At 47.8% G+C, this 25,748-nt stretch overlaps 1 protein-coding gene across 3 annotated transcripts in view; it reads left to right on the top strand.

Annotated features, from left to right (window-relative positions):
- sema4g (semaphorin 4G) overlaps positions 1 to 23,466 on the top strand; it is a 90,508-nt gene extending 67,042 nt beyond the window's left edge. For all 3 annotated transcript variants that reach the window (XM_033034029.1, XM_033034026.1, XM_033034027.1), the window contains exons 9-15: positions 5,951 to 6,126; positions 14,160 to 14,304; positions 16,141 to 16,363; positions 17,002 to 17,117; positions 18,355 to 18,515; positions 20,378 to 20,439; positions 22,438 to 23,466. In XM_033034029.1, coding sequence (XP_032889920.1) covers positions 5,951 to 6,126; positions 14,160 to 14,304; positions 16,141 to 16,363; positions 17,002 to 17,117; positions 18,355 to 18,515; positions 20,378 to 20,439; positions 22,438 to 23,255 — 1,701 coding nt within the window. In that variant the 3' untranslated portion in view covers positions 23,256 to 23,466. The remainder of the gene's footprint in view (positions 1 to 5,950; positions 6,127 to 14,159; positions 14,305 to 16,140; positions 16,364 to 17,001; positions 17,118 to 18,354; positions 18,516 to 20,377; positions 20,440 to 22,437) is intronic.
- The last annotated feature ends 2,282 nt before the right edge of the window (positions 23,467 to 25,748 follow it).

Raw genomic sequence — 25,748 nt, 5'->3', positions numbered from 1 at the left:
GACGTTTTGCGTCGACCCTACTTCAGTGATTATTGGGGGGGGTATAAAGAAACCTTGAAGTGGGGAGAGGCAGGAAAAAGCATGGCAGGTCATAGATGGATGTAGGGGAGGGGGGTTATTGATAGGCAGATGGTTGGGACAAAGGCCAGAGATAAGAACAAATGGTGTGAGACAGGATTGAAGAGTTGTGAATTGTGAAGCTAGAGGGAGGAAAGTAGTGGAGGGGGGGGGGGGAAGAAATAGATTGGAGTCCAGGTGTGACGAAGGGGAGGAGAGGGTAAGGGGGGTGTGGAATAAAAGGGGGAGGTGCGGTGTAGATAGATGGGGTGCAGTGGGTCAGGTTTTAGTTTTAGAGATACAGCATGGAAAGAGGTCCTCAAGCCCACCGCGTCCACGCCCGTTCACACTATTTCTATGTTATCCCACTTTTTGCATCCACTTCCTAAACACAAGGAGCAATTTACAGAGGGAAATTAACCTACAAACCCACACATGTTTGGGAGTGTGGGAGGAAACCGGAGCACCAGGAGAAAACTCACACAGTCACTGGGTGAATGTACAAACAGACAGCAGCTGAGGTCAGGATCGAACCCATATCTCTGGCACTGTAAGGCAGCAACTCTGCTGCTGGATCTCTCTGTCATCCCCAGGACTTGGGTTGCACTGGGAACTTCTTTTGCACTAATATTACAGTTATTAATTTATCGAATTAAAAAAATATATTATTACATATTATTATTTTATCTGTGTGTACTGCAATTATGGACCTGTAAAGATGCTGGATGTAAGAATCTCATTGTTCTGTTTCTCTTGACTCTTCATATCAGCCATGTTCTGTCCTCTAATCTCAGGAGCAGGGATTGAACTCACAACCTTCAGACAGTGGCGAGAGTGTTCCCATTGGAATCATAGAAACATGGAAAATAGTGCAGGAGTAGGCCAATCATGGCTGATCATCCAGAATCAGTACCTCGTTCCTGCTTTCTCCCCATATCCCTTGATTCCGTTAGCCCTAGGAGCTATATCTAACTCTCTCTTGAAAACATCCAGTGAATTGGCCTCCACTGCCTTCTGTGGCAGAGAATTCCCCAGATTCATAATTCTTTGGCTGAAAAAGTTTTTCCTCATCTCAGTCTTAAATGGCCTACCCCTTGTTCTTAAACTGTGACCCCTGGTTCTGGACTCTCCCAATATGGGGACCATTTTTCCTGCATCTAGCCTGTCCAATCCCTTAAGAATGTTATATGTTTCTATAAGATATCCTCTCATCCTTCCAAATTCCAGTGAATATAAGCCCAGTCGATCCATTCCTTCATCATATGTCAGTCCCGTCATCCCAGGAATCACAGCCGACACCCACCGATTCTTGCCTGCCAACCTCGAGAGGAGCTTTTATAATTAAAAAGGGATTTTGGATAATTTTAACTGTTCATCAAAGAAGCAGCAGATGGATTTTAATTTGGATTAATGTCTTGTGTGGGCAATGAGTGAGCTCCAGTAACAATGCTGGCATGGGAAAAGTGTTGGTGTTGATTACTGAGCATCATTATGGCAAGGAATCTAGCCTGCTTGAAGCAATTATCATGTCGGTGCCAGCAATCATGTGCATGCAGAAACAAGGAGCTACTGATGCTGATTAGAGTCATAGTCATACAGTGTGGAAACATGCCCTTCGTCCCAACTTGCCCACACTAACCAACAAATCCCATCTACACTAGTCCCACCGAGGTGGGAGATTGCAACATTCACGTGGTCCACCCTATTTCGACTAATTCAATCAAACCCGACGTGCACAAACAAATAGATCAAATAGAACAAGTTGACCAACAACTTTAGGCTGTGAATACCATACGCAAGAAGACTAGTCCCACCTGCCTGCACTTGGCCGATATCCCTTCAAACTTGTCCTATCCATGTCCCTGTCTAATTGTTTCTTAAACGTTGCAATAGTCACCACCTCAACTACCTCCTCTGACATGCACCCAGCATCCTTTGTACGAGAAAGTTACCCCTCAGGTTCCTGTTAAATATTTTCCCCTTCACCTTAAACCTATGTCCTCTGGTCCTCGATTTCCCTGCCCTGGGCAAGAGACTCTGTGCATCTACCCGATCTATTCCTCTCATGATTTTATATACCTCTCATGCACAAACCGACACACAGTGCTGGAGTAAAACACTGAGTCAGGCTGCATCCCCGGAGAACATGGATAGATGACATTTTGGGTCGGGCCCTTTCTTCAGATGTTTTTAAGTGCGAGGAGTCAAAGGGGAAGAGTGAGGGCAGGTTCTGCCAGGTGGAGGAGAGTGTTAGTAGAAGGAAAATGATTGGAACTCTGTTGGAGGAAGAAATGGAGGGCCTTGAGATCTTCCTGGTGGGGGTCTACAAAACTCACTAGTTTTAGACTTTACTATAGAGATACAGTGTGGAAAGGGGCGCTTTGGCCCACTGAGTCCTTGCCAACGCGATCACCCCGTACACTAACACTATCTTACACACGGTAGGTACAATTTTTACTACAAACCTGTACGTCTTTGGAGTGTGGGAGGAAACCGGAGCACCTGGAGAAAAAACATGCGGTCACAGGGAGAACGTGCGAACTCCGTACAGACAGCACCCGTAGTCAGGATCGAACCCGGGTCTCTGGCGCTGTGAGGAAGCAACTCTATCCCTGCGCTGCCATGCTGGCCCCACAGTTCTATGCAGTCCCGCTATCTCATCCGCTCCTTACGCACTAGGGGCCACTTACAGAGGGAAAATTAACGTACAATCCCGCACATCTTTGGGAGGTGGGAGGAACGTGAAGCACCTGCAGGGAACCCGCGTGGTCACAGGGAGAACGTGTAAACTCCACACGGTCAGCAGCTCTACCAGCTGTGTCACCGTGAGTTGTGAAGCATGCTAGATCATTCTGGAGTGCATTTGAATGTCAGCCACCAAGTCAGTGTGACGTATTTGTAACCCTGATTTAGCAATGACCAAGTTTACGGCCGCTATAACCTTTCAATTTTATTACTTGCATTAACATTCCTCAGCATGTGTGTTGCAATTTCAATTCAAGTCTCTGGATCGATAGTCCAAACCTCCAGAGACCCATCTAACATATTGTGGACACTTCCACCTAAACCCATGATCTCTCACAAGGGCAATAAGAGCAGGTGCTCCATGAACTGCCCATGCCCAAGGTCCCTTCCAAGAGGTAAGCCATCCTGAATTAAAACAAATATTCATATATTTCTTATCACTAGCAAGGTGGCACAGTGGCGCAACTGATAGAGCTGCTGCCTCACGGCGCCAGGGACACAGGTTCGATCCTGACCACGGGTGCTGCCTGTGTGTAGTTTGCAGGTTTAGTTTAGTTTAGTTTAATTCAGAGATACAGCACGGAAACTGGCCCTTCGGCCCAATGAGTCCGTGCCGACCAGCAATCCCCGCACACTAACACTATTCTACAACATTAGGGACAATTTTTCCAAAGCCAATTAACCTATAAACCTGTGCGTTTTTGGACACATCGCAAACAAAGTGGCACGGTGGAGCAGCGGTAGAGTTGCTGCCTTACAGCGCCAGAGACACGGCTTCGATCCTGTCTGCGGTGCTGTCTGTACTGTCTGTACGGGGGTTGTATGTTCTCCCTGTCACCTTGATTTTCCCCGGGTGCTCTGGTTTTCACCCACACTCCAAATATGTGCAGGTTGTGGGTTAATTGGCTTTGGTAAAAATGGTAAATTGTCCCTAGTGTTGGGATAGTGTCTGTGTACGGTGGTCGATGGTTGGTGCGGACTCGGTAGGCGGATGGGCCCGTTTCCACGTCATATCTCTAAACAATGCTACTTGTAACACATCAGAATCAACTGCAGACTGCGTTAAATATTTGTGCTTCTCAGATTTCTCAAAATGACCAGTCTAAACAAATGCCCCATTGTCGTAGTGCCACGCCTGATCTTTTACGTTCTTGATTTTTTTTAACTTAATAGATGAAGCTACTCATTTGATTTCAAGTCACCAAGAATTCACAGCAAAGGGGTAGAGTTATAAAGTTACACACTGTGGAAACAGGCTCTTCGGTCCATCTTGCCCACGCCGACCAACATGTCCCTTCCACACTAGTCCCACCTGCCTGCATTTGGCCCATAGCCCTCCAAACCTGTCCTATCCATGTACCTGTCTAAACATAAATATTGCAATAGTACCTGGCTTAAGTACCTCCTCCATCAGCTCGTTCCATACACCCACCACCCTTTGTGTGAAAAAGTTACCCCTCAGGTTACTATTAAATTCTTTCCCCCCCTCACCTTAAATCAATGTTCTCTGGTTCTTGATTTCAAAACGACGAGTCTAAACAAAAGGCCCCATTGTTCTGGTGCCACACCTGATCTTTTACATTCTTGATTTTTTTTAACTTAATAAATGAAAATATTAGTTTGATTTCAAGTCACCAAGTATTCATAACAGGGGTGAAGCATGGAGTCATACAGTGTGGAAACAGGCTCTTCAGCCCAACTTGCCCACACCCACCAACATGCCCCGTCTACACTAGTCCCACCTGCCTGCGCCTGGCCCATATTCCTCTAAACCTGTTCTATCCATGAACCTGTCTAAATATTTCTTCAACATTGTGATAGTACCTGACTCAACTACCTCCTCCGGCAGCTCGTTCCATATACCTACCACCCGTTGTGTAAACTAGTTGCCTGTCAGCTTCTTATTAATTCTCCCCCCCCCCCCCCCCTAACCTTAAAGACAGCAAACAACGCAATGAATGAATAATTAATTCTTTAATTTTCGGTAAGAACCGCCCATCATTTTTTTCTCCTTCCTCCCTTTCCTGTGGATTCACTCCTATCCTATTGTGCACCCATTTCTCCCACTATCCTGCACCCCTTCCCTTTCCTTGTCCCCTTCCACCTATATCCCTCCCTCCAGCTTTACATTTCATTTCCTCTTTCACTCTCCTGATCTGACACATTCTGTCTCCTTTTTGTTCCCTTCTGTTACCCTTTTGTCTCCTTTTCATCTCTCGCCTTTCACCTCTAGTCTGAAGAAGGGTCTTGACCCAGATCCATGTTATCACAGGATGCTGCCTGACCTGCTAAGTGACTCCAGCACTTTGTATTAAATAACATCTGCAGCTCTTTGTTTCTACATATCTAGCCTTGGTCCACCCATTTTCCAATCAAACCCGCCTCACCCAAATCCACCCATCACTTGTGTAGGGAGAAACTGCAGATGCTGCTTTAAACTGAGGACAGACACAAAAAGCTGGAGTAACTCAGCGGGACAGCCAGCATCTCTGGAGAGAAGGAATGGGTGACGGTTCGGGTCGAGCTGGAAGAAGGGTCTCGGCCCAAAATGTCACCCATTCCTTCTCTCCAGAGATGCTGTCTGTCCCGCTGAGTTACTCCAGCTTTTTGTGTCTGTCCACCCATCACTTGCCAGGCTTTGTCCTGCTCCTACCTCTTTTCCAGCTTTCTCCCCCCCAAGACTATTAGTCTGAAGAAGGGTCCTGACCCAAAACGTCACCTCTTCGTGTCCTCCAGAGATGCTGCCCGACCCACTGAGTCACTCTAGCATCTTTTGTTCTTTAGTTCAGTTAAAGCGCGGAAACAGGCCCTTGGTCCCACCGAGTCCATGCCAACCAGCGATCATCCATACGCTAGTTCTAGCCTAAACTCTTTACAGAAGACAATGAACCTATAATCTTTAGCATGTGGGCGGAAACCCACGTGATCACAGGAGGAACGTACATACCCTGTACAGCCAGCACCCGTAGTCAGGATCGAACCAAGATCTCTGGCGCTGTAAGACAGCAACTATACCTCTGTGCCACGGTGCTACCTATGTGGCAAGCTGGAAGGCAGGCAAGGTTAATGGTTACTTGTCTGTGACTGTAGCTAACAACACTAAGTGCGTGCAGATTTATTCTCAATATTTGATATCTTTGTGCCGCAGAATGACGAGGGCGGATCGAGAACGCTACAGAAGAGGTGGACATCTTTTCTAAAGACCCGCATTGTGTGCTCCATCCCAGAGTATGACTTCCATTTCAACATCCTGAAGAGTATCTTTGTGTTTAACCAAAAGACCTGGCAGAACACCATCATTTACGGAGTGTTTGGATCGCAGTGGTAAGTACAAAAGGTGTCCTCCTACTTCCATTATCGTAAACGATGTAAGAATGGCGCTGTGGCGCAGCGGTAGAGTTGCTGACTCACAGCGCCAGAGACCCGGGTTCAATTCTGACTACAGGTGCTGTCTGTACAGAGTTTGTGCGTTCTCCCCGTGACCGCGTGGGATTTCCCCGGGTGCTCCGGTTTCCTCCCACACTCCTAAAGGTGTACAGGTTTGTAGGTTAATTGGCTTCTGTAAAATGTTAAATTGTCCCAAGTACGAAGGGTAGTGCCAGTGTACAGGGTGATTGCTGGATGCGTGGTGGGGCTGGATGAGGTGCTAAGTGTCCTGCATAGATACATAGACAATAGGTGCAGGAGAAGGCCATTCGGCCCTTCGAGCCTGCACCGCAATTCAATGTGATCATGGCTGATCATCCACAATCAGTACCCCGTTCCTGTCTTCTCCCCATATCCCTTGATTCCACTAGCCCTAAGAGCTCTATGTAACTGTCTTTTGAATGCATTCAGTGTTCTGAGGCAGAGAATTCCACAAATTCACAACTCTCTGTGAAAAGGTTTTTCCTCATCTCAGTTCTAAATGGCCTACCGCTTATTCTTAAACTGTGGCCCTTGGTTCTGGACTCCCCCAACATCGGAACCAATGTTTCCTGCATCTAGCGTGTCCAATCCCTTAATAATTTTACATGTTTCAATAAGATATCCTCTCATCCTTCTAAATTCCAGTGAATACAAGCCAGTTGCTCCATTGTTTCATCATATGTCAGTCCTGCCATCCCGGGAATTAACCTACGCTGCGCTTCCTTAATAGCAAGAATGTCCTTCCTCAAATTAGGAGACCAAAACTGCACACAATACTCCACTCGTGGTCTCACCAGAGCCCTGTACAACTGTCTGCAGAAGGACCTCTTTGCTCCTGTACTCTACTCCTCTCCTGATAAAGAGTTGGAGGCAAATGTTTGATGCTGCTTTCAACTGTTTGATTTCCTTTGCTGCATTCACAAGTAGGTCTTGATTTATATCTTCATTGGCAGCAAAGATGGCCACGTCTCCCTTGCACAGTTTAGGGAAATTTCAGTATAGCTTCATGTGATGAGATATTATTTGTGGTGTTTTTGGTTTTTATATTGATACTCCAGGTGGAAGAAAACTTTTTAGATATGGATATGCAGGGAATGGAAATATATGGATCACATACAGGGAAAGGTGATTAGTTTAACTTGGTATCATGTTCGGCTACTGATCAGTCTGAAGAAGGGTCTCGACCCGAAACATCACCCATTCCTTCTCTCCAGAGATGCTGCCTGTGTCCCGCTGAGTTACTCCAGCATTTTGTGTCTACCTCAGTGATATTCATGACATGCAGCGGTTCTTCAACTGTGTCAAAGTCATCTACAGACCACACACCCGAGGATTCAAGAGCCTAGAGTGGAGGAGATCTCAATGAAGACAAGAGAGGCAGTCTATACTGGAAGGAATGGCTCAGCGATTGCCTCCACCAAATGTTGTTGATGTATGTGGTCTTAGCACAGTGCCTACCACAAGCTTGGGGCTACCCAGAGACCGGGAGGAGGGAGCCGATGAGGGCCATGATGAGTGAGGAGCGAGGTCGGTAGGAGAGAAGAGGGAACTGGGGTCTGGCTACCATACCCTCGAGCAAGGTCGGCTGCGGGAGGCATCCCCGGGGAACAAGGGTGGACGGGCAAGGAGAAGGACGCGGTGTCCAAGGAAGGAGATGGCTGGAGGTCAGCAACAGCCTGGGATTTACTTGGAACAGGCACCGCTCTTATGAACTAGAGCACGGACTTTGGAAACGACGCCAAAACATGGAGCCTCTTGCATGCAGGTTCAGTAGACCATATCTGTAGACTTGCCAATTGAGGATACAGCAATATTCTACTGCACTGTTTGTAAGATAAGGGATTTTGCTGTGTTGGCACTTTGCCAAATAAAAACACTAGTAAACCATTGAACCTAAGCCCTGGCAAGAGTTGAAATGACCACCCAAGCGCTGGACCACAACAAGGCTCGAGGAAGAGTCAACATCCCTGCTGATGTCTGGAAACTCCCAGGCTGATCTCCCAGGATAATATCCAAGGCATTGAGACTCCCTCTGAAATTGGCCCCATATATGAGCAGGCCATGTTATCCATGTGCCCAACACCAGACTGCGGAAGGAGCCACTTCATATCCTACGGAGGACAATCACAACCTGAAACTTTACCATTCCATGTTCTCTGGAGATGCTGCCTGGCCTGCTGATTTACTCCAGCACTTTGTGACTTTTTTTTGTAAACCAACACCTGCAGTTACTTATATCCACCCACCTTGAGGTTTATGAGGGTCATCTAAATGCTCATGTTCCCAGTTGTGACATGAAAGGGGGGAAAACAAACGCAAATCTATCTCCTCCCTCCCACACACTGCCATTTCCATAACATTTGATAGTTGTCATTCCATCTATTTCATACAATAATTGACCAGAAAAGGCTTGCAGTGTAACATGTTTAACCAGCACTAACTATGAGTTAAACCCGGGTCCAAAGTTCCTGAAGAGGGTGGGTTTGGAAAGGGTATTTTCTTTTGTGGGAAAAGCAAGAACGGTTTAAATTTAAGAGGAGGAGGTAGTTTAGTTTAGTTTAGAGATACAGCACAGAAACAGGCCCTTCGGCCCACCGAGTCCGCACTGACCAGCGATCCCCGCACACTAACACTATCCTACACACAATAGGGACTATTTACAATTAACCTACAAACCTGTACGTCTTTGGAATGTGGGAGGAAACGGGAGATCCTGGAGAAAACCCACGCGGTCATGGGGAGAATGTACAAACTCCGTACAGACAGCACCCATGGTCATGATGGAACCCAGGTCTCTGGCGCTGTAAGGCACCACCATGCCTCCTCCACCTAGTTGAGTCTGGTACTATCATAATGTTTGAGACATTTGGATAGGTACATGGAAAAGCAAGAACGGTTTAAATTTAGGTTTAGGGGGATATGGACCAAGCTCAGGCTGGTGGGACTAGTGTAGATGGGGCACTTTGGGTGGCATGGGTATGTTGGGCTGAAGGGCCTGTTTCCACACTGTATGGCTCTATAACTAAGAGGAGACACATCAGGGGTAGACAGGGTAGACAGACATAACCTATTTTTCTACCAGGGTGGAAATGTCAGACTTTAAGGGCATAACTTTAAGGTGAGATGGGGAAAAGTTTAAAGGAGATGTGCTGGGCAAGTTTTGCTTTACAGAGTGGTGTGTGCCTGGAACATGCTGCCAGGGTGGTGGAGGCAGATATGATAGGGGTGTTTAAGAGACTTTTCGAGAGGTACATAGATATCAAGGAATGGAGGCATGTGGATCACATGCAGGCAGTGAAGATTAGTTGAACTTGGCATCATGGTCATAGAATCATAGATTCATACAGCGTGGAAACAGGCCCTGCGGCCCAACTTGCCCTCTCCGACCAACATGCCCCATCTACACCAGTTCCATCAGCCAGTGTTTGGCCCATATACCTCTAAACCTGTCCTATCCATGTACCTGTTCAAATGCTTTTTAAACATTTATCAACTACCTCTGGCAGCTCGTTCCATATACCAACCACCCTTTGTGTAAAAATGTTACCCCTCAGCTTCCTTTGAAATCTTTCCCCCCTCACCTTAAATGTTCAGCACGAACGTTGTGGGCTGAAGGGCCTGCTCCTATCTTGCATCAAGTGAGGTGAAGAGACAAAGCAAATGTTTATTTCTCTCAGAGAAACCTTGGAATTCTCTACCTCAAAGAGAGGGTGGACGGTGATATCGAATTATTTTCTTGTGCGGAGGTATACAGATAAGATCAGGGCGGCACTGTGGCACAGTGGTATGGAACTGCCTTACAGTGCCAGAGACCCGGATTCATTCCTGACTATGGGTGCTGTCTCCACAGAGTTTGTACGTTCTCCCTGTAACCGCATATGGGTTTTTTTCGGGTCCTCCGATTTTCTCCCATGTTCCAAAGATGTGCAGGTTTGTAGATTAATTGGCTTGGGTAAAATTGTAAATTGTCCCTAGTGTGTAGGATAATGCTAGTATACAGGGTGATCACTAGTTGGCGTGGGCTCGAAGGGCCTGTTTTAAAGTCTAAATTAAAGTCAATTCGTGAGCAAGGGTGTGAGAGGTTGCTGTGAGCAGTTGAGAATGTAGTGTTGAAGTAACAAGCAGATCAGTCAAGATATTAATAACTTGTGGACATGCTCAAGGAACCTTTCAGATGGAAAAGGTGCAGAGAAGATCTTGCCAGGACTCAAAGCCTGACCTCTAGGGAGAAGTTGCGCAGGCTAGGACTTTGTTACGTTGGAGTGCAGGAGGCTGAGGGGTGATCTTATGGAGGTGTGTTAAAATCATGAGGGAAATAGATAGAGTGAATGCACAGTCTTTTACATAGGGTGGGGGAAACAAGCCCAGCCGACACAGGTTTAAGTTGAGAGGGTGAAGATTAATAGGAGCCCGAGAGGCAACATTTTTACTCAGAGGGTAGTGGGTCTATGGAACAGGTGGCAGAGGAGGTAGATGAGGCAGATACTATAATGACATTTAAAAGACATTTGGCAAGGTAGATGGACACGGTTATGGGCCACATGCGAGCAAATAGGACTGGCTTGGATGGGGCATCTTGGCCGGCATGGACGAGTTGGGTCGAAGGGCCTGTTTCCGTGCTGTGTGACTCTCTGTAACTCTCTGTGGCTTGCTCCCAGTTTGTTTGTTGAGCAGCAAGTCTAATCAATGGAAAGGCCCAATTATTGACTGCTCATTGCAGAGAACTCACGGGAATCCAGTGAATAATCATACCTTCATTATGCTTTCTGTCTGCATTCTAACCAGAGGGAGCAAGATTATGTTGATGGATGAATTGCTGCGGCTAAACTTAATGTGAACTAAAAGCATTCAGTTACGCATGATTCTATCCAAAGGACAGAGCATTGCGAGCACGTGTGCACTTAGATGATAATTAGAGCAAAATCGAGTCATACAATCAAAGTGTGGCCACAGGCACTTCGGCCCAATTTGCCCACACCGACCCAACAGTTCCCATCTACATTAATCCCACCTGCTTGCATTTGGCCCATATATCTCTAAACCTGTCCTATCCATGTACCTGTCTAAACGTTTCTTAAAACGTTGCAATAGTACCTGCCTCAACTACCTCCTCAGGCACCTTATTCCATACACCCACCACCCTTTGAGTAAAAAGTTGCCCATTGGGTTCCTATGTTTTCCCCCTCATCTTAAAATGCTGTTGGGGGGGGGGGGGGGGGGGGGGGGGGTGTAAATGTGATCAGTTATCGTATAAGAGAGACTTGCATTTATATATAGTGTCCTTCCGAACCCGGTGCAGCGGTAGAGCACTAGAGGTGCTGGTTCGTTCCTGACTACGGGTGCTGTCTGTACGGACATTGTACCCTGTGACCGTGTGGGTTTTCTCCGGGTGCTCCCGTTTCTTCACACACTCCAAAGACGTACAGGTGTGTACATACTTGGCTTCAGTAAATTTGTAAATTGTCCCTAGTGTATTGGATAGTGCAAGTATACAGGGTGATCACTGGTTGGCGAGGGCTTGGTGGGCTGAATGGCCTGTTTCCACACTGTATCTCTAAAGTCTAACGTCTAGTCGAACATCCTGCTTGATTTATTCAAGGGAAAGAAATCTTGCAATTGCACTTATGCAGTGCCGTTCGCAGCCTGGGAATAGTTAGGGAGTTGATAGATTTTTGGATATTAGTTTAGTTTAGTTTTAGGTTGGAGATTTACAACATGAAAATAAGTCCTTCGACCCACCCGAGTCCATGCCGACCATCGATCACCCATTCACAATAGTTCTATGTTATCCCACTTTCCCATCCACTCCCTAAGCACTTGGGGCAATTTACAGAGGCCAACTAACCTACGAGCCCGCATGTCTTTGGATGTGGGAGGAAACCTGAGCACCCGGAGGAAAACCATGCAGTTATAAGGAGAAAGTGCAAACTCCACACAGACAGCACCTGAGAACAGGTTGGAACCCGAGTCTCTGATGATCTAGTACTATACTCAATGTCTTTACTGATGAAGACAAACACCTCGTCCCCTTCCTCACACCGTCACTGCGACACAGTGGCGCAGCTGGTAGACCCACTGCCCCGCAGCGCCAGAGGCACGGGTTCGATCCTGACCTCAGGTGCTGTCTGTGTGTGGAGTTTGCACGTTCTCCCTGTGACCGTATGGGTTTGGCCCATATATCCCTGGGTGTTCCAGTTTTCTCCCACATCCCAAAGACGTATGGGTTTAGAGGTTAATTGCCCCTAGCGTGTGTATGGAGTGCATGAGAAAGTGGGATAACATAGAACCAGTGTGAAGGGTTGATCGATGGTCGGCGCAGACTCGGTGGGCCGAAGGGCCTATTCCTAAGCTGTATCCCTAAACGAAACCAAACCAGCCCAGATATCTTGAGGATAATATATTGGGTCGGTAGTTAGCCCTGGGGTCTGATATTTGGTTGGTGAGAGGGTGTCACTTCCAAAGAGCTGTGAGCCGTATCAAAGACTATTCTTACCAGAAGGTCCGTCATCCTCACGCTGCTGACCGACATTTTAATAACATCTATCACATCGGATAAAAGCTGTCCAGGGTCTGACCTCCCCAGAGGAGCATGGGTGAAGCTCAACAGACTTAGTACTGGAGTTGAGGGTTTCAATGCCAGCATGTGGAGATGGGGGCTCCGCCAGAGCCCAGCCTGTGAATGCGGAGCAGAACAACAGACAGCCAACCATGTCATCTCTGGGTGCCCGCTCTACCACCCACCAAATGGAGCTCAGGGCCTGGCAGACATTGACGCAGGGACAACAACCTGGCTGCTCAACACCCGGCTTGAGATCTAACTATTCCTTTGGTTTATGTTTCATTCGCAAGAAGATTGGCGTGACTGATCCAACAGTGGAAAAGGGTCAGCGATTCACATCTGCGTGATCACTCTGAGGTGTCCGTCCCCACTCTCTACGGCTCTCCTGGATCAGAGTTCTTCCACACGCTCACGTCCGCATGACCACCCATTGACTGCAGACAGAACTGCACCTGTGTCCAGTGGAATAATCTAGAATGAAGTAACGTCAGGGCAAAGTATTCCAAGACCAGTCGACCTCGTGTGATACATCACATTTCAACGGGACATCATCTTCGAGAGAACAGCTGGCCATGATGGCCCCCACCTTTATAGGACTTTATCATGCGGCACTTGGAGTGTTACGTGCAGTTCTGGTCACCCCCATTACAGGAAGGCTGTGGGAAGCTTTGGTAAAGGGCTCAGAGGAACAGATTGATGCCTGGATTAGGTGGTATTAGATAACAGGGAGAGGTGGGACAGACTTGGATTGTTTTCTCCGGAACGCCGGAGGTCGCGGGGAGACCTGATAGATGTATATAAAATTATAAGAGGTATGTAAGAGGCATATAGTTCTGCATATTCTACTCTGACAGTCAGAATATTTTTCTCAAGGTGGAAAAATCAAATACTAGAGGGCACAGTTGAGAGTGGGAAAGTTTAAAGGGGAAATTAGGGGCACGTTTTATTACACAGAGGGTGGTGAGTGCCTGGATGGCGCTGCCGGGGGTGGAGGTTGAAGCGGATATGTTAGTGGCACTTAAAATTGGGCAGGCACATGGTGTGCTGGGAATGAAAGGATATGGATTATGTGCAGGTAGATATGAGATGGTCTTGGCATCATGTTTGGCATGTTAAAGCCTCTTAAGCACCACTGTCGAATCTACCTCCACCATGAACCACTGCCAGCGGTGTCCACTGTAAAACACATCTCCTTTAAACTTTGTCCTCCCCCACTTTAAAGCTCTGCCCTCTAGTCTTTGACATTTCCCATCCGGTTTAAAAAGATTCTGACTACCTGCCCTCTCAAGAGACTCAACCCGAAGTGTCACCCACTCCTTCTCTCCAGAGATGCTGCTGCATTTTGTGTATGCCCTATCTAATGCTTGACTGATTCTTCTCAATAACAAAGGCAAAACGTACAAATCTCCGCCGTCTGCCAGTACACCATCGCGGACATCCGAAAGGCGTTTGAAGGGCCGTACAAAGAAGTCCAGGAGTCTGCCCGCTGGTGGGCAAGGTACACCGGTGCTGTTCCAACGCCACGCCCAGGATCGGTAAGACCCTCCAATAGGTAAACGTGATTATGTTTTGTCCCTGAGCCCAGGCGGTACCATCGACATAATAGACACTAGGTGCAGGAGTGGGCCATTCGGCCCTTCGAGCCAGCACCACCATTCAATGCGCTGCCAGGACTTGCCTGGTCTTTTCCACCAGCTCCTCCCAAACCTGCAACCTTGACCCCAAGTTAGGCCACATTCCCGATTCTGCAGCCTAACTCATTGCGGGCATTGGAATGTATCTCTGGGACCGTTCCCTACAATGGTATCCTGGTATCCACTCTGGTATCCTGGTATCCACTCTGGTATCCTGGTATCCACTCTGGATGCCACCTTTCCGTCCTACTTGTTGTACTTGCGTAAGGCTCATGTTTGGTATTATCTGATTTGATCGGACAGCACACAAACAAAAACTGTTCATTGTACCTGTACTTTCCCCTGCAGTTTGAACCATCCTCTCATCAGCTAGAGAGTGGTCCTGACCTTCCATCTACCTCATTGGAGACCTTTGAACTATTTTTAATCGGACTTTATCAGACTATATTTTACACAAAATGTTGTTCCCTTTCAAGAGATTCAAGATTCAAGAGAGTTTATTGTCATGTGTCCCTGATAGGACAATGAAATTCTTGCTTTGCTTCAGCACAACAGAACATAGTAGGCATGACTACAGAACAGACCAGTGTGTCCATATACCATTATATAAATATATACACACATGAATAAATAGACAGATAAAGTGCAAATAACAGATAATGGGCTATTAATGTTCAGGGTTTTGTCCGAGCCAAGTTTAATAGCCTGATGGCTGTGGGGAAGTAGCTATTCCTGAACCTGGTCGTTACAGTCTTCAGGCTCCTGTACCTTCTACCTGAAGGTAGCAGGGAGATGAGCGTACCTTTATCTGTACTCCGTGGACGGCTTGATTGTAATCATGTATAGACTTTTCGTTGACTGGATAGCACGCAACAAAAAGCTTTTCACTGTACCTCGACACACATGATAATAATAAACCTCAGTAGATGAGTGGCATAGTGGCACAGCTGGTTGAGTTGCTGCCTTACAGTGCCAGAGAACCGAGTTTGATCCTGATCTCGGGTGAGGATGTACAGAGTTTGCATGTTCTCCCTGTGACCGCGTGGGTTTTCTCTGGGTGCTCCGGTCCCCGGCCCCTCTGCAATCAGTCTGAAGAAGGGTCCTGACCTGAAGCGTCATCTATCCATGTTCTCCAGGGATGCTGCCTGACATGCTGACTTACTCCAGCACTTTGTGTCTTCCCTTCATAAATGTAGGCTTTGCGTATCGTTCCTCGTGAGGGGCGGCACATTGGCACAGCGGCAGATTTGCTGCTTTACAGCGCCCTGAGACCCAGGTTTGATCCTGACTATGCTGTCTGTATGGAGCTTGCACGTTCTCCCTGTGACCACATTAGTTTTCTCTGGGTGCTCCGGTTTCCTCCCACACTCCAAAGACGTGTGCGTTTGTAGGTTAATTGGCCTCTGGAAAGTTGCACCTCATGTCTGGTCAGTGGATGAGAAAGTGGGATAAGGTAGAACTAGTTTGAAAGGGTGATCGCAAGACATACAGGTTTGTAGGTAAATCGGCTTTGGTAAATTTGTAAATTGTCCCTAGTGTGTGTAGGATTGTGCTAGTGTGCGGGGATCGCTGGTTGGCTCTGACTCGGTGGGCCGAAGTGCCTGTTTCCACGCTGTATCTTTAAAGTAAAGTCTAAAGAACCAACATCCAGGGAGGGAGGGAGAGCGAGAGAGAGAGACAGTGGTGGACAGACTCTGACTTGTTTTCTCCTGCTGTGTGTGTGTGTGTGTGTGGCAGTGCATCACAGATGCGTTCAAGAAAGCGGGCGTCAAGACGTCCCGCGATCTGCCGGACGACGTGCTGGAATTTGTGAAGAAGCGCACGCTGATGGACGAAGAGGTCAGACCCGTGGGCGGCCGGCCGCTCGTTACCAAGAAGCTCGTCAGCTACACCAAGATGGTGGTGGACACAGTCACGGCACTGGACGATAAACAATACCGCGTGATGTTCATCGGAACAGGTGGGTGTTGTGACAGGAGCCACGACCCGTAGTTCATAATGTCATAAGTCAGAGGTATACATGGGGCGGCAGCAGTGGAGTTGCTGACTTACAGCGCCAGAGACCCGGGTTCGATCCTGACTATGGGTGCTGTCTGTGTGGAGTTTGCACCGCTGCGCCACTGTGCCGCCCTTACATTATTTTCAATAATAAAAGTAAGAGCACAATAATAAAAGTAAGCTGCCGTGCAAACACTCCGTGAAAGATGGGCTCCTGCTAGGTCTCTTGGTTCAACACAGATACTCTTCAAGACGTTAAAATGGAAATCAGACAGAAATGGAACACACAAAGCGAGTCTTTAAAAAATATAATGGGTCCAAACCTGACTACAGGTGCTGACTGTGTGGAGTCTATTCGTTCTCCCTGTGACCGCATGGGTTTCCTCCCACATTCCCAAGACGTGCAGGTTTGTAGGTTAATTGGCTTCTGCAAATTGGTGCTAGTGTACAGGGTGATCGTTGGTTGTGTTGTGTTATTCAGGATCAGTGTGCGTTGATCAGTTTGCTGATATGACTGCTCTGTTGTGTATTTGTTCCAAGGGTGTTACTTCATTGGAACGGAATTGTCTCTTAACGCGACTGATGCCTCTTGTTTTAAAGCTGACGGTTGGATCCATAAAGTCGTGCATGTTGGGGCCAGGTCGTACGCCATCGAGGAGATGCAGGTCTACAAGGAGCCGCAGCCTGTGGAGAGTCTGGTGTTAGTCGGCGACCAGGTATGGCCACAGCATATTAGCCGTGCCAAACTGCGAGTGGATACCTGGGCAGAACTGCGGCGGCATGGTGGCGCAGCGGTAGAGTTGCAGACTTGCAGCTCCAGAGTCCCGGGTTCGATCCTGACTACAGATGTTCAAATGTTCACGTTGAAGGAGCAGAATTAGGCCATTCGGCCTATCAAGTCTACTCCGCCATTCAATCATGGCTGATCTATCTTTCCCTCTCAACGCCATTCTCCTGCCTTCTCCCTATAACCCCTGACACTCACACTAATTAAGAATCTATCAATCTCTGCCTTAAAAATACCTAATGACTTGGCCTCTACAGTCGTCTGTGACAATGAATTGCATAGTTCAAGTTCAAGTTCAAGTGAGTTTATTGTCATGTGTCCCTGTATAGGACAATGAAATTCTTGCTTTGCTTAAGCACACAGAAAATAGTAGGCATTTACTACAAAACAGATAAATGTGTCCACATACCAAGATATAAATATATACACACATGAATAAATAAACTGATAGTGCAAATAACAGAAAGTGGTTGGTAATAATCAGAGTTTTGTCCGAGCCAGGTTTAATAGCCTGATGGCTGAGGGGAAGTAACTATTCCTGAACCTGGTTGTTGCAGTCTTCAGGCTCCTGTACCTTCTACCACCCTCTGACTTAAGAAATTCCTCCTTGTCTCCTTTCTAAATGTATGTCTTTTTATTCTGAGGTTATGGCCTCTGGGTCCTAGACTCTGCCACTTGTGGAACCATCCTCTCCACGTCCACTCTATCCAGGACTTTCGCTAATCAGTGCTGTCTGTACGGAGTCTGTATGTTGTCCCTGTGACCGTGTGGGTTTTCTCCAGGTTCTCTGGTTTTCTCCCACACTCCAAAGATGTACTGGATAGTAGGTTAATTGGCCTGGTAAAATTATAAATTGTTCTTTGTGTGTGTTGGATAGTGTTAGTGTGCGGGGATCACGGGTTGGCGCGGCCTTGTTGGGCCAAAGGGCCTGTTTCCGCATTGTATCTCTAAACTAAACTAAACTGCATGTTTCAACTATACAGTCAATCTTGGGAGGGTGAAGAGTGGAGTGAATCTTGGTGGAACTCGGTAACAACAGGTCTCTAACCCAATATTGAAAGAGCTGGATAGAGTGGATGTGGAGAGGTCCAGCGGGCACAGCCTCGGGGTCAGAGTTGGCTCTGCGTGAAACGTTGGTCTAACATTGGGGTGTTTTCCTAATTTAGTCACAGAGGACGCTGATCGTGGGGGCACAGAGCGGGGTGATTCAGGTGGCCGTGTCCAGCTGCCACAAATACCGCAGCTGTCTGGATTGTATTATGGGTCGAGACCCTTACTGCGGTTGGGACGGAGAGAGTTGCCAGGAGGTTCAGCTGCAGAAGGACAGGTATAGCCACCGCCTCACGTGACATCGAGTCACCGCGTGGAAACAGCCCCTTCTCCCCAACTTGCTTCCAGGTTTGATAGGCTTGGCCGGTCCTTACATCCTTCCTTCTCCTCAACGTGACCTGTGCATAAACCCCAGTTTCACATCACGATTATTTTATTGGGTGAAAATAATAGCTGGCGTAGCACGCAGAATAACATTTTCACCTCTCCCGTCTGTACAATTTGACACCGACAGAAACAGGTGTAAAATATTAATAAACAGGTCCATCCTGTATTACAGCAGCACTCAGCAATCAGGCCCCAGTGTATTTACAAAACCCTGCTGTATTTACAAGCAGGAGTGCAAGGAGAAGTTGTTTTGCAAGATTTTCTTGTGGGGCAGCCTAGCTGCTGGCCGCACCAATACATGCCATCAATCAGCCACACGCACACTGGAGGAACAGTGTCTCATATCGCCAAGATAGACACAAAATGCTGGGGTAACTCAGCGGGTTAGGCAGCATCTCTGGAGAAAGGAATGGGTGATGTTTTGAGTCGGGGTCCCTTCTTCAGACCCTCATTTTCCCCCAGAGATGCTGCCTGACCCGCCGAGTCACTCCAGCACTTTGTGTCTATCTTCGGTATAAGCTAGGTATAAACTGGTATAAACTAGCATCTGCAGTTCCTCCTCCACATATCCCACTTGGTTAGCTTACAACCCAATGGTATGAACATTGAATCCTCCAATTTCAATGAACACCCCCGGTTATGCTGACGTGCTTCCTGCTGCTGTTTGTCTCCATCTTTGCCCAATTCTTGGCTTCCTTTCCCTCTGCCACAGATGACACTCCTTCACTCTGAACTCCTAACCGAATCCAAGGTCATTCTAAGCTGAGTTTCACGTGCCTTGTTGCCGTGACTTGACTTGACTCTCCACAACACCCACTTAATTGATGCTGTGCGTGTTTAAAAAAAAAAAAATATATATATACACAAACGGACTGACCACAGCCCGAAATACAGTGAATTAATAGATTTGTAGAACATTCCTGTTGCCCACAAAATAGTTTGGTAAACCTTTGTGTTTATTTAGCAGCTATGGTGGTTCCCCTCTTTGACCTGTTCCAGGAAGAGAAGAAGCAAAATAAATAAACAGGTCGCTGAAAGCTACAGTTTGTCATAGATCAACACAGCACAGGAATAGGCCTTTCAGCCCGCAGTGTCTGTGCCGAACATGATGCCAAGACCAACTCTTATCTGAATCCATATCCCTCCATTCTCCACATGACTATTCAAAAGTCTCTTAAATGCTACTATCGCACCTGCCTCCACCATGGGTGCTGTCTGCCAATTAGCCTACAAATCTGCATGTTCTTGGAGCGTGGGAAGAAACCAGAGCACCCTTACACGCCTTACAGCACCAGAGACCCGGGTTTGATCCCGACTACGGATGTTGTCAGTATGGAGTTTGTACGTTCAGCCTGTGACCTGCGTGGGTTTTCTCCGAGATCTTCGATTTCCTCCCACTCCAAAGACGTACCGGTTTGTAGGTTAATTGGCTTGGTATAAATTATAGTGTGTGTGTGGGATAGTGCTAGTGTGCGGGGATTGCTGGTTGGTGCGGACCCTGTGGGCCAAAGGGCCTGTTTCCGCGCTGTATCACTAATCTAAACTAAACACCCTCAGAAACCCCACACGGTCATAGAGAGAACGTTCAAACTCCGTACAGGCAGCACCCGTAGTCAGGATCGAACCTGGGCCTCTGGCGCCGTGAGGCAGTAACTCCACTGCTGCGCCACAAATTCTCCCCCAGCCTTTTCTGCTGTCTATGGACTTCCAGTCCCTTGCACTTCTGTTTCAAATTTGTTTTCTCTGTTACAGAACGGGGTTGATTCAAGACATTGTGAACGGGAACAAAGGGTGTTTGAAGAGCAAGGCATATGGTATGTAGCTGTTTGCTTTCACGTATGTGCTTATAATCCTCTCTGTTGATTGTAGCAGCCTGTGGTACGTGGGAACTCATAGTCATAGAGAGCCTTACAGCGTGGAAACAGACCCTTCGCCCAACATGCCCACACTGACCAACATGTCCCGCTTACACTCGTCCCACCTGCCTGCATTTAGCCCTTATCACTATAATCCTATCCTATCCATGTACCTGTCTAAATGCTTCTTAAACGTTGTGATAGTCCCTGCTTGAACCACCTCCTCCGGCAGCTCATTCCATACACCCACCACCCTTTTATGAAAAAGTTACCCCTCAGATTCTGATTAAATCTTTTTGGTTTTGGTTGCATGCTAACCAGTCACAGCGGAAAGACTATACATTATTACAATCAATGCCGTCCACAGTGTACAGATACAGGATAAAGGGAATAATGTTTAGTGCAAGATAAAGTTCAGTAAAGTCTAATTAAAGATAGTCCGAGGGTCTCCAATGAGGTAGATGGTAGCTCAGGACTGCTCTCTAGTAGTTGGTAGGATGGTTCAGTTGCCTGCTAAAGAAGGGGACGATCAGCCATGATCACAATGAATGGCGGTGTGGCTAGAAGGGCCGAATGCCCTCCTCCTGCACCTATTTTCTATGTTTCTAAGTTGGAAGGAAACTGTCCCTGAATGTGGAGGTGTGAGTTTTCACACTTCTTGCCTGATGGATGGGAGAGGGGAGGAGAAGGAGTGCCGGTCCTTGATTATGCTGCCGACCTCACACACAAGGGCAGCACCATAGTGGATGGCTTATGTCATGCCGGCAGTGGTATCCCAAGCAAGGAGCGAAGTCTCGTCCCAAGATTTCCCAACCTACTTTGCCAAGCACGCCATTCCTCACTGGGAGAATCCGATCACTCAATCAGGCACGGGGAAATCACTGCAGCGGGAAGTCGGAAATAGCAATTACATCAGATGGTTAGTTACGTAATGGCGAACATGTTAAAATTAAACCACAATAATAGCCTGAGGAACAAGCTCGAGGGTGAGTTGGCAGTCAGCTAAGGAACTTGATTGTTCTTGGAATTAAAGGGTGAGGGTTGATTTAAGCACATCATTGTGGTAATGTTTTATTTAACCTGTTCCTTCCCAAGTCTCATGCCAACACAATTCTCTGGAAATTCCAGAATTACTTTACACCTTAGAGATACAGCGTGGAAACATGCCCCCTGTCCCACACGGGACAATAAACTAAACTAAACTAAACTCTCAGGTTTGTGCCTCGCTTCCCCTTGACACAGTCCACCTGTTGATTCATCCATTTGGTTTGGGAACTGCTCTGCCTAAGACTGCAAGAAATTGCAGAAAGTAGTGGATGTAGCCCAGATGTCACTCAGACCAGACTTCCCACCACAGACTCCATCTACACTTCACACGCCTTCGGAAAACAGCCAACATAAGACTTGTCCCATCCTGGTCATTACTCCTTCTCCCTGCTCCCGAAGGCCCAGTCGCCTAATTCTGCTCCGATGTCTATGTTCTTGTGTAATAAAAATGAACTGCAGATGCTGGTTTAAATACCAAAGATAGATGCAAATTGCTGGAGTAACTCAGCAGGTCAGGCAGCATCTCTAGACATTTCGGATACGTGACACTTCTTCAGAATGGTCCCTTCCTCAGGTTGAAGAAGGGTCTTAGCCCTCAACGTCACCTATTGCTTTTCACCAGAGATGCTGCCTGACTCTTTATTTTATCTCTGTACCGCCCACTCCCCTCACATCAGTCTGAAGAAGGGCCTCGACCTGAAACGTCACCTATTCCTTCTCTCCAGAGATGCTGCCTGTCCCGCTGAGTTACTCCATCATTTTGTGTCTAAGTTTTGTGTAAACCAGCATCTGCAGTTCCTTCCTGCCTCCCTTACCAAAATGTTCCTCCACTTGTCCGCAAACTGCCGTGACCCCGTAGCTCATTAACGGTGTCCCGTTTTCTCTTCCCCCCCCCCCCCCCAACCACAGTTCTGATCAAAACAGTCCCGAAGGATGTCGACCTCTTCTTGTCGTGCCCGCTGAGTTCCAACACGGCCGCGGTGCTGTGGACATTTGGCGGGAAAGATCTCCCCGGCGGCAGCGAGCCACGGTACCAGCTAGACGGCAAATTGCTGGTGGTGAGACAGGTACAGGCCGGTGATGCCGGTAGATACCACTGCCATGCCCGGGAGAACGGCCTGGTCTACCCAGTGGCTTCCTACGATGTCCGTGTGGGCCTACGTTTGATGTCCACCATCCGGGAGATCATCTACCTGTTCCTCATCGCTGCGCTGGGCGTCGCTACCGTGGTGCTGTCCGTTCTGTGCATCTACCTCTGCTGTTCATCAGCCAGGCGGGGTAAGAGCAGAATACACCTTACAGCCGCCTCGGGTATGGAGCTGCAGAACGTCGCTGGTTTGGCCGCGGGCAAGGGTGAGGAGGAAGAGGCGGGACGCTACTCCGGAGAGCGGTTCCTGAAGATAATCCCCGGGGAAGGGGCGGCCGTGGGGAACCACCTGTCGTCAACATCCGCCATGGTGGACCTGCTCCCCCCTCCTCCCCCACCACCGCCGCCCCTCCCGCTGGCTCCCGACCCCGCCACTGCCGGCGCCACCCCCAACGGCCTGGCCGGCCTGCCTCACGTCCTACGCAAGATGAACGGCAACAGCTACGTGCTGCTGAGGCAGGCCGGGGACGTGGAGACCATCTCGTCCCACTACCACTCCTTCACCGAGGAACTGAGCAAGATGCTGGAGAAAAGGAAACACGCCCAGTTGGTGGACAAGCTCGACGAGAGCTCGGTCTGAGAAACAGTGGTGGGGATGGGGTCGGTGTGGTGGGCTGGTGTGATGCTCCCAGCCAGAACTCAACACTATCTACCTCATTCAGTATTCAAGGGAGACCCCAGTTACTGCTGCACCCACTCTCTCCCCCCCCCCCACCCCCCTCCCCCAAAAAACATTTTTACCTCCACATCCTGAACCCCAAGCAGAATCTGGAAGCAACATATATTTTCCCCAAAAATAGCCCTGTAAATAACTTGAATATATGTGGCTTTGTTCAGATAACAATCGAATAAGGAATTTTTTTAAGAGACTTAAACAATGGAGGACTACAGAAGGAAAGTGAAGTGAGAGGTTGCTTTGGCTCGAACTTGTCGTGCAATCAAGTGGAAGTTCTGAATGTCTCTCACCAATTCCTTGGAAAAACCAGGGAGAGAATTCTCTTAAAAGTCTCTTTCCTTCAAGCTGGCTGGACTATTACAACGGTGAGTCTGACATTGAGTTTGATTGTTGTTGGGGTTTTTTTTTAATGTCTTGAAGTGATCTCGTTTTAGTTTTAGAGATGCAGCGTGGAAACAGGCCCTTCGGCCCACAGAGCCCAGGCCACCCATGGATTCACACTGAGTTCAATGTTCTCCCACTTTCTCATCCACAATCTCCGCATTCTGGGCAACGTGCAGAGAAGCTAGTTAACCTACAAGCCAGCACTTCTTCGGGATGTGGGAGGAAACCTGCAGGAAACCCGGGCGGTCACAGGGAGAACGTGCAAACTCCACACAGACCAAAGGATAGGATTGAACCCTGGTCTCCTTTTTCCACTATGCATCCAGAATGTGGGAAAAATGCATAAAATTGATTTTAGGTGGTGTATGTTTAAGAAACAACTGCAGATGCTGGAAAAATCGACGGTAGACAAAGATGCTGGAGAAACTCAGCGGGTGAGGCAGAATCTATGGAGATGCTGCCTCACCCGCTGAGTTTCTCCAGTATTTTTGTCTACCTTAAGTTGCGTATGTGTATTTTATATGTGTAAATCTGCATGTAAAACTGGAGGGGTTTCCTGAGTCTCTGGAACCAAATGGGAGAAATGTTTTGGTTTCAGACATAGTCCCTGCCATCCAGTGGATATGAATGAGGAGCAGCAGCGGGGTAGCCACAGTCCCAATCATCTCTGAGTTCCCTCAACTACTTGCCTTTTTACACTTTAGACTTTAGAGATACAGCGCAGAAACAGGCCTTTCGGCCCATCGAACCCACGCTGACCAGTTAAAACGACTTATTTTCGATAAGAACAAAATTAGGCTGGAGGATACAGCACGGGTTGGCGAGAAGGCAAGTGAGGGGTCATGTGGGATAAGTGTTGTTGGGGTTGGTATAGGAAAGGCCATATCGGAGATGAGTCATGACCTGATTGAATGTCAGCGTGGACATTGAAGACCTAATACCCATTCCTGCTTCTACTTATTCCTGCTATAAACTCAGTGCGTTCCAAGAACACAAAGCTCCTTCACTCTGCAGTGAGGCCTTTCTCTGCCCAGCTGGACAGCCGACTAGGTAACAGATCTCTGCCATTAAACAGTGTTGGTGGCTCAGCGCCAGAGAACATCTCAGAGATGATTGGTGGCGATGACAGTCATTACACACAATCACACTCAAGCCCCTCGAGTTGTTGAGTAATTTACCATGTGTTAAACGGAGCTGTTCAGGAGCAGTGAGCGATTGGAAGGAAGTCTCATTTTCATGCTCTCTGTTTGGTGTTAGTCCACATGTTCCAGCTTGTGTGGATGATATCCCTTGTTTAAGATTGCTTCTCCTGGGTACAAGAACAGCATCCGAGCCATAGAGTTGTGCAGATTTGAAACAGTCCGCGCGGATCGCTGGACAGCCCGGACTCGGTGGGCCGAAGGGCCTGTCTCCACGCTGTATCTCTAAAATCTAAAGACTCTGACTCCAGAAACATTGATTTAGCATACTGACCGCTGGTAGGATATAACTCAACTATCCTGTTGCATTATTTACGATCAATGTGCAGTGATCAGATTGCTATTTTGTCTGCTCAGAGAGTCATACAACATGGAACCAGGCCATTCAGCCCAACTTGCCCATGCTACCCTATTCCCACCTACCCGCACGTGGCCCATGACCCTCTAAACCTATCCTATCCATCTACCTGTCCAAATGTCTCTTAAATGTTATGATAGTACCTGCCTCAACTACCTCTTCCAGCAGCTTGTTCCACACACCCACCACCCTTTGTGTAAAAAAAAGTTACCCCTCAGTTTCCTATTAAATCTTTCCCCCCTCACCATAACCCTATGTCCTCTGGTTCTCGATTCCCCTACTCTGGGCAATACACTCTATGCATTTACACAGATGACACAGACAGATGTGCCATCTCCTATTCCCAACTTGTTCCAACACTTGTGTTCAAAAAGGAACTGCAGATGCTGGAATATCGAAGGTACACAAAATTGCTGGGGAAACTCAGCGGGTGCAGCAGCATCTATGGTTCCAACA

The sequence above is a fragment of the Amblyraja radiata genome, chromosome 15 (assembly GCF_010909765.2).
Source record: "Amblyraja radiata isolate CabotCenter1 chromosome 15, sAmbRad1.1.pri, whole genome shotgun sequence".
NCBI classification, from domain to species: domain Eukaryota; kingdom Metazoa; phylum Chordata; class Chondrichthyes; order Rajiformes; family Rajidae; genus Amblyraja; species Amblyraja radiata.
This window is presented reverse-complemented; position numbering and strand designations above follow the sequence as displayed.